Genomic DNA, 17726 nt, shown 5'->3' on the forward strand with positions numbered 1-17726 from the left:
ACGTAAATTGGTGCATAAAAGTGTATCCGAATGCAAGAAATGAAGTCTTTGATGCTCAAAATAACCCTGGGGGAGGACACCCAGACCCCCCACTATGATATTCCCCCCCAAAAAGGCAGATTCTGGCCCATATATATAGGCCAATATATTTATATACAATAGCCTAAGTATACCCACTACAATACATTAGAATAAACTACTGATATGAATAGTATCTTAAAGTACAAGTTTAAGCTCATCACGCCACCACATTAAAAACAAATACATTTTGTTTTTTAATCAGAACTGTGGTAAAAAAAAAAGTGATTGTGATAGACAGTGGTGTAGTCTAATGTATTGTAGTGGGTATATTGTACTGTAGGTCTATATATGGCCAGAATCTGCCTTTTGGGGGGATATCATAGTGGGGGGTCTGGGTCTCCTCCCCCAGGGAAGTTTTGAGCATCAACGACTTCATTTCCTGTATTCGGATAAACATTTATGCACCAATTTACGGTGGAAATAGCTCTATGTGAAGATAAAAAACACAGACGACAATTCAGAATATATCAAAAATATAATGGAAAGTATGTTGTTGCGTGTCATTGGGAATGGCATTTTTACATCTTGGAGCTTTCTTAGTGGGTATACTGCGTATATGTGTACCTGTGTATCACGTAGACTACACCACTGGAAAGAGAGAAGGGGGATGATGTGGAGCAAATGGTCCGGGCAGCTGGGAATCAAACCGGCGACTGCTCAGGGCATCTCTAACCACAGGTTGCCCCAGGTAGCTATTGCAGGTGTTGTGTTGAATTCTCTTTCCCTGTTGCTATACGGTGGTGGGATGTAAGTAAGTACTTTATTTTTTTACTTAAGTACTGTTAGGTAGGCTACACTTTTCATCCCCTTAGTATCCGATGGAAACCATGTATCTCCAGATGTATTGATGTTGAATGTTTGTGATAAACTGAAGGATGAGATGTTCCTTATGTGTTGAGAAAATCCTCCTAAATAAAGTCTTTAAAAAGCCTCTTGGATCCGCTGGAAAACACATCGTCACAAAGCTGAAAACAGGGCTTTAAAAAGTTTTAAAACTGATAGGTGGTTCTCACAGGACAGCGACGCTACAAAGATATGATGATCTTATGGAATATGATGCATTGCTGTAGATTAAACTACCCAACAGTATACAAAGGAGTTCAAAATAAAACCGTCAAATGCAACACACACAGAGAACATTTTACTGCACAATGTTTACTTTTACTTTAAGACTTTAAAACCATTTAGCTGATAATACTTTTAATAGTTTCAAATTCAGGACTTTAACTTGCAGTAGAGTATTTCACAGTTTGGTAATATCAGCTTTAATGGACAACTTTAATGGCTAACTAACTACACATACAAAAGTACACACAACACAAGATAGACAAACATTTGACTACTATGTCCACATACTGTATGGTATGTGGTGTTGAACGCTGAGCTGAAATCAACACACAGGATTGAGCTGTTGCCAGATGTAGTGCTCTCCCATGTTGACTGCATCATCCACTGACCTGTTTGCCCTGAAGGCAAACCGCAGGGGGGGGTCCAGTGATGTCCTGCATGATCTGCCTCCCGATGGATTTAAAAACCACAGATGCAGGGGTGTAGTACTATTTGTTTAAGTACCGGAACACACCTATTACACGCTTTTGTGGCTCATATCAAAGGTTATAACCACTGTTCTTACGGTGGCAAGTTTACATTCATCAATCAACTAGAAATATAAAGTGAAAGGATGTTTTTCTGCCCTTTCATCTTGACTTGTTAACAGTTATCTAGCTATAGACTGAGAAAAAGAATGTCATTCACTTTGCTGCTCAAAGGCTACCGCCGACAGATACCGCCGACTTTTAAAGTGGAATGTGTTCTTGCATGTTACTCGTTGAATCAATACACCCTAATTCAATTCAATTCAATTTTATTTATAGTATATATCATAACAAGAGTTATCTCAAGACAGTTTACAGACAGAGGAGGTCTAGACCACACTCTATAATTTACAAAGACCCGACAATTTCCCACGAGCTAGCATTTGGTGCAACAGTGGCGAGGAAAAACTTCCTTTTAGGCAGAAACCTCAGACAGACCAGGCAGGCTATTTGTGGGCGGCCATCTGTCGCTGCTGTTTTGGACACAGACACTGATTCAGATATTCAGATATAGAGAAATATGATTCATAATAACTATAGCAGTTGTAATGATTAACAGTGGCAGTTATGGTAACAATAAAGATAGTGGAACTATGATTAGAATAGTTGTAGCAGTTCAGGGCGTAGCAGGGCGATGTGGAGTGCAGCAGGGCGTAGCGGGGCGTAGAAGGGCACAGCAGGGCGTCGAGCAAGACCATGACGGTAGCTGCAACCAGTGTTGGGCAAATTACTTCCAAAATGTAATACGTTATTGATTATTAGTTACTGTCATTTAGAGTAATTAGTTATATTACAATATTACTGTCTCTGAATTGTAATGCTTTACACTACTTTTGCGTTACTTTTGAGTTACTTTCACCAAAATAAAAGCGGAAGTATGACTTGGCGGGGAGCTTGTGAATTTCACCCCGGGCTCAACAAAGTCTCATCTTTATCCACTTTGATACATCATAATTTATTCATATTATTTTGTATTATTAATCTGAATCTGCAAAGGAACTAAAGCTATAAAGTAAATAGAGTAAACCGTACAATAGGCCTACTTGACTCTGAATTGTGGTGGACTAGAAGTAGCCTAATAAGTAGGAGAAAATGAAAATACTCAATTAAAAGCACCTTACAATTGAATCGAAGTAGCCTACGGTATAGTTACTTTCCACCGCTGATAAAATGTAATGATATTACATGTAGCGAGACTAAACATCAAACATTAAGAAACATTGCTGTCGGCACTGACAGGACACAGATGTCCCTAGCCCACCGGCTCTGGTTCTGGCTCAGACCACGGGAACAGTGACAGGACAGCTTGCTTCAACGCAGCGTAATAACTATGGAAAATAATGTCCATCTCACAAATGTATCTGTGTCTACAGTCCTTTCAACCACCGAATCCAGGAACTGGAAATACCACTCGCAGACTTTTTTTTTCTGTGCCGAAATGTTTTGCTGTGTTGGTGAATTCTTAAAAAAACAAACACCACTAAATGTCGGGTTAAAATACGTTGCAACTCGCGTTACTGAGATTGTAACGAGTATAATATTACCGACATTTTATTAGTAATGCTTTATTTACTGCGTTACAGGAAAAAGGAATACCTTACTGTAATTGCTTTTGTAACGCGTTACTCCCAACACTGGCTGCAACCATGATTTAGGTGCCACCCCTATCCAAGGAAAACTATGATGCGAGAAAACATAAGGACTCCAGGAAATAAGCTCCCCAGAGATAAGTTGCACGCAGATTGAAAGATGGCAATCTAGACCTATAGCAGCATAACTATGAGCTGGTGCAAGGCAAACCTGAGCCAGCCCTACAAGGGTTGGTAGATGGACGGACTATGAAGAGAAGCAGAGAAGAGGAGGGGTGCCGTGTCTGTAGAAATACACCCTCCCCCGCCGGTTTAGGCGAACGCTGCAACTCCTCACTCCCTAACTATAAGCTTTATCAAAGAGGAGTTTTAAGTTTACTCTTAAATGTGGAGATGGTGTCTCCCTCCCAAACCCAGACTGGGAGCTCTAAATGTCCATATGACAACGTTGACCATTCCATTTGTATTTATATGATGTACGTGTGTATTTGCATAGAGCGGGGAAGTGAGATCCGATCACATGTGGTCACTCAGGACCAGGGGCGTCGGACTGGGGGGAAAATGGGACTGAGTACCCAGGGCCCTCATGTGAGGAGGGCCCAAAAATATGCTAGAATGAATAGCTGTGGATGCGGGCAGGGGCCCATTGAAAATGCCTTTCTACAGGGCCCAGAATTTTGTGCTACGCCCTTGCTCAGGACGCATTTGGAGACAAATTCTAATGCCAGGTGGGAACATACGTTCCTAGAGCTATCCACTTGGGATCCAATCACTTAGATACAATTTTTTTTAATTTTAAAGCCAGGTTGGAATGGAGCCAGTAATGTGTTTCTAGCCTAGGTTGTACAGAATCCTGCCCCCTTTTCTGTAGGCCTCCTCTATGGCCTGACATGGCTGCCTGGATTATCCTGGGAACCAGGATAATTATTAAAATGAACCCCTTATATTCTACTACTTACTTCATTACTGCTGCTGACAAGTATGGCTGCTGGATCAATGTGCTTCACTTAAGTTTGTTGGTGGCCGTCGACTGTCATAATCCCACCAGCCATTTTGAAAATTGACAAAACGTCCGTATTACCAACCTCTGGTAAGCTACATCGGCGCTGTTGCCTTTGAAACGACAACATCCGGTCTCAGATTATGAATAAAACAGGCCTTTTTTCGTTTCTGTTTTCTAGTGATTTTATTTTTTTGTTATGTGAACTAGAAAATGAAAAACAAAGCAAATTTTAAATTCCGTTCATCCCCTATTGACCTAAAAAAAGGAAAAAACACCTTGTATTTCAATCCTAAATTTTGTATTTTGAAACGAAAATCAAACAACCACTCGTTTTTTTTGAATACCCGTTTATGAAAGGAAAATCTAATGACCAAAAGACTCCATACTGGTGGGGGGTAGGGTGTCTACCAGCTGGGGCCCCCTAACAGGTTGATCTGGCCATTCCCTTAGAGACTAGCTACTCAAAAATCACTGAAAGCAGACAAAACATTCACCAAAGTAGCTTAATGAGAATTAATGGAAGTAAATAAAACTAATTCGGATTCTGATGAAGTTTTATCTTAACTTTATCTAATCCAAACTTGTTTTATCTTTTTTTTTTTTATCTTAATTAGACATATTTACAATATAATATATATTTTAAAGTATTATATAAATATATATAGCAAACTTCTTTTTTTGTCGTTTAATTCTGTACATATTCCACAAAGTCTGGAGATTACTGATGCCAAAATATCCCTTAGGGGTCGAAAGGAGCCAGTTGAGGTGGTTCGGGCATCTGGTAAGGATGCCCCCTGGGCACCTCCCTAGGGAGGTGTTCCAGGCACGTCCAGCTGGGAGGAGGCCTCGGGGGAGACCCAGGACTAGGTGGAGGGATTATATCTCCAAACTGGCCTGGGATCCCCCAGTCGGAGCTGGTTAATGTGGCTCGGGAAAGGGAAGTTTGGGGTCCCCTGCTGGAGCTGCTACCCCCGCAACCCGATACCGGATAAGCGGACGAAGATGGATGTATAAATAAAAAATTTAATTAAATACATCATTAAATAAAGTGTCCATCCATCCATAAAGTGTCGTATATATAAAAGTGCGGTAAAGGGATTACATAACATTATTTTTAAGTAATCACTCAGAAGATATGATGAGGAAGAGCAGAGCATATCTCGGACCAATCAGGGTGCCACGTTTGCAAACCTCGCCCAGACAAATCACGCCCCCATTATCGTGTGGGCTTATCTGATTGGCGGTTAGCTTTTCCTCTCTTCTCTGATTGGACAGTGAGTGAGCTGTCAGTGAGGCGAGACGTTGAACCTGCCGCTCGGAGGAGGAGGCTCCTGTCAGCCTGAACCGCTTGGAGCTCAGTCATCCTGTAGTACGGACGTCATTCCGTCTCCTCATCTCGTCGCTGACTCTGTCGTGGACCTTTAAACTGAACAAGGTAACGTTTGTAACATATTAAGAAATGGTGCTTACTGCAGAACAAAGTAATGGCGACCTTACGTCACAGGGAAGTGATGTGCTCGAATGTATTGTCCCGATAACGCTGGTTAACCACAGCCAGGCTGAAAACCCTTTAAGCTATCGTTAAGAGGACTTATTTTTCGTGTTCCGAGTAAATAGAGTTTAACCCACTGACTGTACATATTCAACCTAATGTTGTGTGGGGGTTCTCTGTTGAACTTAAGTCGTTTCTATGACAACCCGACTCAGTAAGGCCCAGTCTTGACTTTTTGGGCATATTTATCAAAACTGTAACCTACGTTATACGCCATATTAAAGGGATATTTTTGCCGATATTAAACTAACTTTGTGTCATAATAATAATGGTAGTAATATGTGTAAATGAATTATGGTAAACTTACCTCCTCCTAGCTAGCTCTCCCTTCTCACAGACCAGAAGGGAGAAAAACTCCAAATGACGCAAAACGCGTCACTTGGAGGTTAGCTGCTGGCTAGGGCTGCACAATTTATCACAATTTTTTTATCAAAATCGTAATATGGACTAGTTTAATATCCAAATTGCAGGGGGGTAAAATATGTGTCTAACCATTCTGAATGAAGTATTGTGGTGCTGCAGAGACGTCCCGGCCTACAAATCCTATCCTACAGACTAAAGAGAAAATATTTGTTTGGTACAGATCCGCGCAAAAATCGCACTATAATCATTTACATTTTTATTTTTTATTTTAATATTCTTCAATCAAAATGAGAATAATGATACAAAAAGTATCATTCCCTCCAATATCGTCAGTCATATCGCAATTGCAAAGAAACATTTCTGTAACCCTTGTGTAACAGACAATAAAGTATTATCTTATCTTATTGCAATATCAGTCAAAATAAATAATAATCGCAGTTAAGATATTTTCCTCATATCGTGCAGCCCTACTGCTGGCCCTATGGCTGTTGCTCAAACTACAGATTATACCTCCGCATACAGACAGACAGAGTAAAGAAGCGAATCAAGAGAGAGAGCCGTCCCCCTCTCTCTCAAACTTAAACCGAATTGTAGTATGCTGTTCGGCTGAAATTCGACAGTTTGTAAACAGGAAGTGTGTGTCATGCTGTTTCCTGTATTGCGAAAACGGAAGCTGATCAAATATAAACCAATAGTCTGTTAGTGTATTGCCTATTTCTCCCCTAAAATGTTTTCAGAAACATATTTTAGCTTACCATTTAACTGTGAAACGAGATTGTTTGTTACCAGCCGGCCGCCATATTGATTCTGTGATGTGCTCGCATTACCTCGCCCACCGGCCGGAGCGTCTATTGGTCTGATGTGGCACAGTGCATTTCGGTAGTTTTAGGTTTTCTATTTTTTGAGCGAAAGGGAATATTACAGTGCCCTTTTCCTGTGTTTTCTCTGGCCATGTAACACCAATTTAATAAAATGTTTGCGCCATTCTACTGCATAGACGGCCCAGTTTTATGAAAAGACCCTCTTTCCAGCAGTGAAATACTTCAACGGTTTGCATTCCTTATCTGGCCTACTGACAGACTGCCTGCTAATGGCTATGTCATCAGTCTCCTCCCCATCATGCCATGATCAGCCAGTCTACTTATGTAACGTTAACCCCCCCCCTTTCAAAAAAAGGACATAAATCTGCAAGTTGTGAAACTTTTAAACTCAACAGCCATGTCATTTATCTTTTAAAAAAGGATAAACATTTTGAGTCCGTTATAAAAAGCTGAAAACACAGTGGAACCTCAATTAAGTTTGTTAACCATATGCTGCAGGGCTTTGTTTATGGAGCAAATAAATGCTGAGTCACTGCTCTGGCTACTGCTAGTTTATGTGCTGAATGAGTTTACTCAGTAAGCAGTCTGCAGTGTTGTGTAGAAATGACCTTTCTCAAGTGTGGTATTACAGTCACACATTTGAATGCCTAATTGAGAGAAGGACTACAACTACAGATGATGAAATGATTGAGTTCATTAGTTTTTGTTTAATAGGTTAACAATTTACTATACCAAAAAGAGTAAAAACGGTGCCAGTATGTATCTTCAAACATTTTTATTTTGTCATTCCAAGAGTAAAAGAAACATCTTAAAGGACAAATCCCGCGCAAAATGAACCTAGGGGTTAATAACACGTGTACCGAGTTGACCGTTCTCTGGGATATGTTTTCATGCTAATCGAATGTGACCAGTTTTAGCCCAAACCGCTAATTAGCTTATAAAGCTAGTCGTCAGGGAAGAGGGTAAAGTAAAAAGAAATCTCTATTTTATACCACTAACAAGGCTCAAAATAGCAGCACACTTCCACGGTACCATAATGAGGGTCCCTACATGTAAACTGAAGCATTGAGAACTTTGTAAGTGTACAGACAGTTTATTAAAAAGATAGATTAGAAAGACAGTACCGTTCACGTACACAGGCGGGCACCATATTGGGAAAACAGTCACGACCAGTTGAACGATGAGTGCTTGAGCTACAGTACGTTACTGGTTGCACGGCGTTCGGCGCCCGCCTGTATACGTGAATGGTACCGTCTTTATAAACTATGTTTTTAATAAACTGTCTGTACACTTACAAAGTTCTGATGTAAGGACCCTCATTATGCTGCCGTTGAAGTGTGCTGCTATTTTGAGCCTTGTTAGTGGTATAGAAATAGAGATTTCTTTTTACTTTACCAGTGCCCCGACAACTAGTTTTATAAGCTAATTAGCGGCTTGGGCTAAAACTGGTCACATTCGATTAGCATGAAAACATATCCCAGAGAACGGATTTGTCCCTTAATAACAACACATTTATGTTGTTTTAGCTAAATGAAACACCACTATCACTACCCCAATCTCTGACATGTTCTCTTCTTTGCTTTATTTCTGTACCATTCTCTTAAACGTCTGTGTTTTTGTCCCCCCGTGTCCACCAACAGGCTCAAAGATGTCTCAGAAGATCAAGGCAGGCTCTGTGGTGGAGATGCAGGGAGATGAGATGACCCGAGTCATCTGGGAGCTCATTAAGGAGAAACTTATCTTTCCTTACCTGGAGCTCGACCTACACAGGTAAAATGTGGTGATGTTGGAATAGCAATTTCTCAATAAGTAGGACTAGATCAGCCACTCGGAAAAAAAAACTACAACCCATTGGCGTGAAGACATCTTCAGGATATATCTAACTTTACACTTTCAATACACTGAAGGGAACTAGATTGCTATTGCAAACATAAAGAGGGTAAATGCGAGTTTTCAGATTTAAGGCTTATTCAGGTTTTTCGAGTGTGTCTGAGGAATGCATCAACTTGTTTGAACAAGTGTTACAGGCAGGGTTCAAAATTAACATTTGTCAGACAGCCAAATGGTTAGTCTGACAAATGTTCATACTAGCCAATTTTACTAGCCACTCAATAGATTACCATTGTTTTTCTTTGGCTGGTGAATGAAACAAATCTACCAGCCACTTAATATATTTAACCAGCATTTGGCTGGTAGACGGTGCTAATTTTGAACCCTGGTTACAGGTTAAACAGACACACATTACAATCAAACGCATAACCGGGACAACATTCTTGTTAAACCTGAAGCCGTTTGTTTAAAAGCTTCTCGCTCTTTCATCAGTGGTATGTATCCAGTTAGTCGTCACTTGTTGAGCGTCCTATTGTTGTGGCTTGGTATTGGCGGGGGTAGAGTACGAAGAAAGTGGGTAAAAGGTCATGGATGCTTGGGTTAACAAGGAAGCCCATGGGCTAATGCTCGATTGGAATGATAAGCACATTTAGCTTAGTCTAGTTTTTAGATGAAGTACACATCCTCCTCTCAATAGTTTGAGGTTCCTCCGGAACAAGTGGAGCAACCTTTCCAGTTCTCTTGGCAGAGGGCCAGTCGTCATTGCACAGTTGATTCCTTGTTTCCTTTGTCTTTGTGTCGCTGCCTGGTTTTTGCAGATCTCCTTTTCATTTAGGCTAGTAACAGGCATGGTAAGAAGAACAGAGTGAGCACAGTACTTTGAAGGAAGTGAGGTAGGAGGTTAATGGGTATTTTTGACGCCAACACTGTGTCAGCTCTTGCAAGAAATATAATTAGCCAAGATGTGGCGTGAATAAAGCCCCTAGCAGCAATTTGAGTTATTCCTCAAGCAGGAAGCGAGCTCATACTCTTTCACTACTCATTAATGTCGTTCATGTCCTTTTTGATACAGTGATTATGTTTCACATCACAGTCATCGTGATGTAACATTCACAGACTGGCTTCTAGCCGACTTAAAACAGTGGCAAACGTTTGTGCACAACCATGGCTTATGTGCAACTGAGGCGTTCATAATCTCTGTCCTTCTTTAAACAGAGTGCTGTTGTTTATGGTGTCCCATGCCTCTGCTGTTGAGATTATAAATGGTCTCCATGTCTGGTCCATTTCTTCTTACTACATCTCTGCATAGATACTGACTGAAATATGTCTGTAGCATTTAATATCAAAAAAGTGTCAACTAATAGGAGCTGCTTTTAAAATTTGTTAAATTCACCCTTTTGATCAGATTTCCATTTTTCTAAATCAAGAATCTTTGTTTAGCCTTTGTTATTTGTAATTTAGGGATTGTATTGACACAGGTATAGTCAACACATTTCCAGGACATTATGGATGCTTTCTCTCCGGTACTTTTTAATATAAAGTCTATTCTCTTTGTCTCTTCCTGCAAAGCTATGACCTCGGTATGGAGAACCGAGATGCAACAGACGACCGGGTGACGGTTGAGGCGGCAGAGGCAGTCCGGCGTTACAACGTGGGCATCAAGTGCGCCACCATCACGCCAGATGAGAATCGCGTGGAGGAGTTCAAGCTTAAGCAGATGTGGCGTTCGCCCAACGGCACCATCCGTAACATTCTGGGAGGCACGGTGTTCAGGGAGGCCATCATCTGCAAGAACATCCCCCGCCTGGTGCCTGGCTGGATCAAGCCCATCATCATTGGCAGACACGCCCACGGAGATCAGGTACGGAGTATTCCCACTCACTTGTTTCTGCATACTAGGAAAACTATGGTAAATGTACGGTACGTTGGCGTGAGATCAAACTTCCAAGCATGGCTTAGAGTTTAAATACTCTTCAAAGTGTCAGCTTGTTGTGTCAGCCTGCAGGACTACAGCTAAAAAGGAGCAACTGTAACTGTGTAGCAATCATTTCATTGTCGTTATCTTTGTGCATTGAAACTTATTCCAACTCCCTTTTCATCTAACAAAACCACTACTGTTACTAAAGCATAATTTCCAGCAAAACCTCTGTGACAAGCGGACTACTGTCAACTCATGTATGAGCTCAGTGAGTAACAGTTAGAGAGACTTGGGCAATAATTATATTTCATCAGCTGTCCTTTGGACCCTAATGTACTACCTCTGCAGCCTGGACAAGTGGCAGCAATGTCACAGAACTAACTCCTAAGTTGGCGCTGTGTCAAAGTCAACAGTTCTTCCCTCAGTGTAGAAATGCAGGTGAAGTGTCAAATGGCTGCTAATTACATAATATCCCATGGATGTCAGAGGTAAACATATTACACACTCTGCTGCCTAGTCCTGCCGAGGTGTTTACGATGGTCTTGGTCATTGCAATTTGAACTTTGATCTCACACAATTTTATAGGACAGTGTTCATGCCTTTTAAAAACTGTCTCTAATGGCCGTCTAGTTAATTGGGGTCTAACAGCAATGTTGCAGTAGTATTAACCTTCTTGTTTTTCCCCTTTCTTAATGTGCCTCCCACAGTACAAAGCCACAGACTTTGTGGTGCCTGGGCCTGGGAAAGTGGAGATGACCTACACACCTACAAATGGAGAGCCAGTTAAATATGTCATCCATGAGTTTGAGGGTAAGAATACAGCCAGCCCGACACACGATCATGCTACCAGCACCTCACTACATGTGAAATATCTGATAATTAAAGCGAGTGGGGAAAGTGGGTCAGGCAAGATACCCAACAATCGTGACAGTGTACTTTTGGTATCGCAGATGCACGCCTTTCGGGTGTGCAGATCAGATACACATCAGTCTAAAATGAAACGTATCCTAGAGCAAAGATTTCAAATATCATAATGTGGATGTGTAATAGAGTGTCGGTCAATATAACTAAGCTGGACTAGCAGCAGAGAAAAACTTTTACCACCACATTTTCCATTGTGTTCACATTGAAAATATAAGATATGGCTTATCTGTTTGTTTCAGTTCTGTTCACCTGTTGTGTCACTCAAAACCAAACACGGAGCTAACTGAGCTAGATTAGAAAAGGTTGAGTAATGACGACTAGCGACAGGGATTTCTTTCCAAAGCGTTTCTCAGCGTTAGTCTAAGTTTATTTAGTCATACTAAAATAATGAGGTTGACACAGCGTGTGTGAGTGTACTATACTTTATGTATATATTTGTGTCTGTCCAGGCACAGGTGGTGTTGCCATGGGGATGTACAATACAGATAAGTCCATCAGGGACTTTGCCCACAGCTCCTTCCAGATGGCTTTGACCAAAGGCTGCGCTCTTTACCTCAGCACCAAGAACACCATCCTGAAGAAGTACGACGGTCGCTTCAAAGACATCTTCCAGGAGATCTACGAGAAGTAAGGACTTTAAACATCTCTCACACGCACACTCCGTCTCTCACTCTTTCACAAGTAGGGTTGGGTATCGTTTGGGTTTTTTTCTGATGCCGGTGGTAAAACTAAACTTTTAAAACAGTGCCGGTGCCTGAACCGATACTTTAATAAAAAAAAAAGGGTTACACTTTACGTTTAGGTATCTAGATAAGAGTGACATGACACTGTCATGAACGTGTCATAAACATTATAAACAAGTCATAAACGTTTATGACGTAACGCTTCTTTTAGTAAGTGTCATTCGGTTTTTGTCATGACAAGTTATGGTTATGGTTAGGGTTAGGGTTCATGTGTCATGACAGTGTCATGTGTTCATGACAATGTCATGTCACTCTTATGTAGATACCTTCAAGTAAAGATAAAAAAAGAAGAAAAAAAAAAGGATGAGCACAAAACATCGTGTTTTTTAATGTCGGCAACATTAAAAAGAACGGCTTGTTTATTGCTAAGGCAATATGCTCACAATTAAATGATTTCCCACTAGATGGGAAAAGGGTATTTTACAATAACTTTGAATGCACCACGAGGCTTACCAGTTTCATGTGAATGCACCGTCTGTGTTAGTTTTCCGACAATGGCAGCTGCAGACTGTTGGACATCCCTGTGTTGGAATCCTCTACAGTGGAATACAGTCACACTTTACACCGTTTAGCTGTCAGCATTTTAACCGTGTTAAATCCAGCTGCTAGCTAATGGTAGGCTAACGTTACCTGCTGCCAAGTGTAATGTTAACTAGCATCCCGAAATGAGGTATTGAAATCTGCGTTGCTATTCGGTCCGGTAGATACCGGTCGTTTTGGCACCGGTGCCGTATTAACAATGGGTTTCGGTACCCAATCCTATTCACAAGTACACACTTTTATACCAGATGTAGATCACAACTTAGAGGCGTGTCCACCTTTGTGTGTGTCCAGGGAATACCGTGCTCAGTTTGAGGCCAAAGGCATCTGGTATGAGCACCGCCTGATAGATGACATGGTGGCCCAGGCCATGAAATCTGAGGGAGGCTTCATTTGGGCTTGCAAGAACTACGATGGAGACGTACAATCTGACTCTGTGGCACAAGGTTGGTAGAAACGACACATTTTTTTTCATCAGAAGTAAAGAACTATGTTGAAACTTTCCAAATAATCTGACCCGTGCACAACTGCATGTAATAATAATTTTAAAAAAAATGGAGAATGCAGATTTTTGCCATCTCAGGCTCAAAGATGTTCTGTTGGTAATGTGGTTTTGTGTGACTCTTTCAGGCTACGGCTCCCTGGGAATGATGACCAGTGTACTTATCTGTCCTGATGGACGCACCGTAGAGTCTGAGGCCGCCCACGGCACAGTGACTCGCCACTACAGACAACACCAGCAGGGAAAAGAGACCTCCACCAATCCTATAGGTAAAAACAAATTATTCATAGACTTAATGAATTTAGCTACAACCCAAACATAACCCCCAAAAAACAGAGTCTATCAATGTAATCTTTATATATATTAGGGCTGTTGGAATGAATTCCAAAAGTCGAATATAATTCGAATGGTAAAAAAGTCAATACTAGTCGAATGCTGAAATTACTATTCGAATGTGATTGTATTTATTTTTTTTATAAATAGGTTGGCTAACGTTAGCTAATCTCAGTCTTCTCGTGCCACGTCTGATGAACACTAAGTTACGAGAGTGAGAAACGCAAGGCATTGTGAGCTAACGTTACGTACCGAGTAACGTTAGTACAGGGGGGAGTGACAGGCTGCGGCTGGAAATCAGAAGAAGGATGGGACATAGTTTTAACATGACTTTATAATCGACATCCACCGAGCCAAAGTGCTTATGTTATCAATAGTTAGCTCGTTCTGGTTTTCTAACTGCGTCGCGAGTAATAGGAACTTAGCTGGGAGCTTCATGGAGGCAGCTAAAGTTAATGTTAGCTGCCCTACAGCTGTCAGAGTTAGCATCAACTTCATATATTACCTTCTAACAGCTGGATTCTCAGTAACGTGACAATCTGCAAGAAACAGGTTGCTTATAAATCACTAAAATAGTAGTGGCAGCACCGTTTGGCTTAGTTATTAATGCCGTTAGCATCGTGGCTAACACTATTGTTACTTAGTTTATGACAAATCGTTTTGGCTGTGCTTTCTAACATGATGTCATTGTGCTAACCGAGCAACGTTAGCCTTTACAACAGAGCCGCTTTAATACACTTGTTAGATAATGTCTCATGACAGTGAGTTCTCTGTTGATTTATGTTTGTCGCTGTGTGCGTGGCAGAAATGCAACGCGCCATGACGTAGGTCCCCTTCAAGGCCAGGCTGATGTTGGAAGTCCCTCTAGTGGACAGAACGTGTAACAACAACCACATGCATTGACGCAGTGGCATTGACAATGCATAAGCCTGAGTAGTGTAGTACATGTTTATAACATAATAATATTAATATTAATTAATATTATTCGAATATTAAAAAAAATAACAAATTAAATTTGAATATTATAGAGGAAGATGACAGCTCTAATATATATATATATATATATATATATATATATATATATATATATATATATATATACATATATATAATATGCATTGAGTGTAATAACTGTATATGGATTAATGAACTAAATCCTGTCTTTACGCTCTTTGTTTGTGTGCTGCAGCCTCCATCTTTGCATGGTCGCAGGGCCTGCTCCACCGGGCGAAGCTGGACAACAACGCAGCGCTGCGAGTGTTCTCGGAGTCGCTGGAGGCGGTTTGCATCGAGACCATCGAGGCCGGTTTCATGACCAAGGATTTGGCTATCTGTGTCAAAGGCCTGGCAAAGTTAGTCTTCTTCGTTATCTGACACTTACTTTACGTTTCTGCTTCAGGTGCTGTAGATTAGCCGGGTTGACACCAGACCCTTCTCAATTGTAACTGAGAGCGGACGCCGCTCAAATGCCTCTGAGCGCAGTTGGATAGACCTAAAACCAATCGGAGCGATGAAGGAGATGACGCTTCAACGTCGCTGCGCTATCGTCATCGTGTAAAGCCCGCCTCAACGGTTGTGATTGGTGACTCGATTTGGAAAAATTGGAAATGGGCTTGAATGGGCTCTTAGCCAGACGGACTTGCAGAGCAAATCTCAAATTTGCCGGAAGTTCGTCAGTGGTTTACCCAGGCTAGCTGTAGTCTACGGCATAGGAACTGAATTAGTTGTTCGGTTTAGGATTTATTACCCACTATTGTACCACCATCTCAAGTCTAGCTGCATGTATCATACAATTAGGGCTGCAACTTACGATTACTTTCACCACAGATAATTTTCTTGATTAGTTGTTTGGTCTATAAAATGTCAAATGTGTAAATCTGTGTTTTTCCAAAGCCCAATAACATTCCCTTTATTGTCACAGAAGAGTTAAGAAACCACCAAATATTCAAATTTAAGAAGCTGGAATCAGAATTTTTTTTTCTCAAAACAATTAATCGATTATTCCAAAAAAGTTGGAGATTAATTTAATAGTTGCCAACTACTCGATTAATCTTTGCAGCTCTATATTCAATTTCAGGCAGAGAGAGACAATCATACATTTAGTAGAGAAGACGTCCAAACCGTCTTCACTTCCCTTGTGTAACATGATAGCTACGGTTTGACTTTTGGTTAACATTAGTTAAGCATCCCAAGCTAACTACACTGAGTAAATAAAACTCGATACTTCCTGTGGCTGTGGATGCCTGGATGGCAACACAAATACTACTGAATGGGCAAATGAAACCACTGAGTGCCTCCCCAAAGTAATGTCAAAGTATACTCAATCATTTCTCCTCGTTTTTTCTCTGTTTGCAGTGTGAAACGTGCCGACTACTTGAACACCTTTGAGTTCCTGGACAAGCTGGCAGAGAACCTGAAGATTAAGCTCGCTAACCAGCCCAAACTGTGATCTCACCTCCCAAGCTCAGCCGTACAACACAGTCACACACACGTTTAAACACACACACACAGAGACAACTTTACAGCTACTACAATTAACACTGTGGAGCAGGACATATTCTGCCCGGGACTCTGAAACTAAGGCATTCGGATCAAGCAGGGTGTCTTGTCCAGATGAAGGGGCGTGGAGGTCGTCATCCCTGTTAATCCATCACTAGTAGACAGCCAAAAACACTAACTGTCTCCGGTACTGCCACTGGGCTCGGTGACCTTGTTTACCCTAATTGCACTCGGTCTCCTGAAGTGAGTGTGTGTTGTCAGTATTTGTTAGTGATCTGTGCAACAGACGGGGGAGACAGAATCTGTCTTGGGGGGAGGTGCGCTCTGGACCCTCAACTGCCTTATTTGTTTTGTGTCAAAGTCATCGGTTGATACTTGCTTTCCCCTTTGTCTTGTAATGTTTTAAAAGAAATACCTCGGGCAACAGTTATGTGTCAGAGGCACAGCAATAGCACATTCATGTTTTTTAGTAATGAACCCTCTCAGCTTCGTCGTAGAGCGTCTGTGCATACCCATGACGTTTTACCGTCATGCAGCACGAATCATGTCAAATTTAAATGACCGTCATTTCTAGTTTTTAAAACTCTTCTCATACAACTTATAAACTAGTAAAATACATTGCATTTAGATTTTGTTCTTATTTACTTTACCAGTCAGTTGTGTAAGAGTTTTTTTTGTGTCTGTCCTGTGTGTGTGCTGTCATAAAATCACATTGTCCATGTTGGTTTTTAATCAATATCCTACCTGTTTAGTCCGAATTATGATAACTCTTAATAATAAATGATTTTTTGAAGAAATGTTTGTGTGTGTGTATTCAATTAATACATTTTTTTCTATGTCATGTTGTGAAAAGAAATGTCTCAGAGCTCCAAATATCTTGTTTTTTGTCTGAACCAACTTTTCAAAACCTCCCAAATATCCCAAATGTCCTTCTCTGCCATCTCTTAAGTTTTAGATGTAAACAAGTAATCACGGCATCAAAATGTCAAACAACAGGAACCAGCAGTCATTCATAGTTATATATATATAACAGATATTTTGATTGATTAATACAAGACAATACAATCTTTTTCTCAGATTAGCTATTCAAGGATTGTTTAAAGCATCATCGGCAATATTTGTGGGCACAAGGTTATCGTAGCCTGGTTTTATTTATTTATGTGGATAGATAGAACTATTTATGATTTTTTTATGTGATTAAAAAAGGTAAATTGATTTGAAAACAAGGTGACACGACGCGGAATTCAATTCAAAAAGGTTGAAATGTTGCAATTGCTCTGGTCATTTCTATAACATGAGAGTAGATAGATAAGAAAGTGGCACCAGAGGAAAAAAGGATTGGTCTCCAAAACTGAAATTAAGATCAGGTGACACACGTTGTGTTGTCCTTTTTTTTTCATTTTCATTTTTTATTTCACTCTTTCGTGCTATAT

The 17726-nt window shown here is 40.7% G+C and overlaps 1 protein-coding gene across 1 annotated transcript; it reads left to right on the forward strand.

Moving 5' to 3' along the window:
• The first annotated feature begins 5593 nt into the window (after positions 1 to 5593).
• On the forward strand, positions 5594 to 17090 carry idh1 (isocitrate dehydrogenase (NADP(+)) 1). Its single transcript, XM_078262640.1, has 9 exons — positions 5594 to 5703; positions 8645 to 8774; positions 10404 to 10695; positions 11460 to 11562; positions 12126 to 12303; positions 13254 to 13405; positions 13590 to 13730; positions 14984 to 15146; positions 16150 to 17090. The coding sequence occupies exons 2-9, from the start codon at positions 8653 to 8655 to the stop codon at positions 16241 to 16243; spliced, it is 1245 nt and encodes a 414-aa protein (XP_078118766.1). The 5' UTR covers positions 5594 to 5703; positions 8645 to 8652; the 3' UTR covers positions 16244 to 17090.
• The last annotated feature ends 636 nt before the right edge of the window (positions 17091 to 17726 follow it).

The sequence above is a fragment of the Sander vitreus genome, chromosome 11, assembly GCF_031162955.1.
Source record: "Sander vitreus isolate 19-12246 chromosome 11, sanVit1, whole genome shotgun sequence".
Classification (NCBI taxonomy): Eukaryota; Metazoa; Chordata; class Actinopteri; order Perciformes; family Percidae; genus Sander; species Sander vitreus.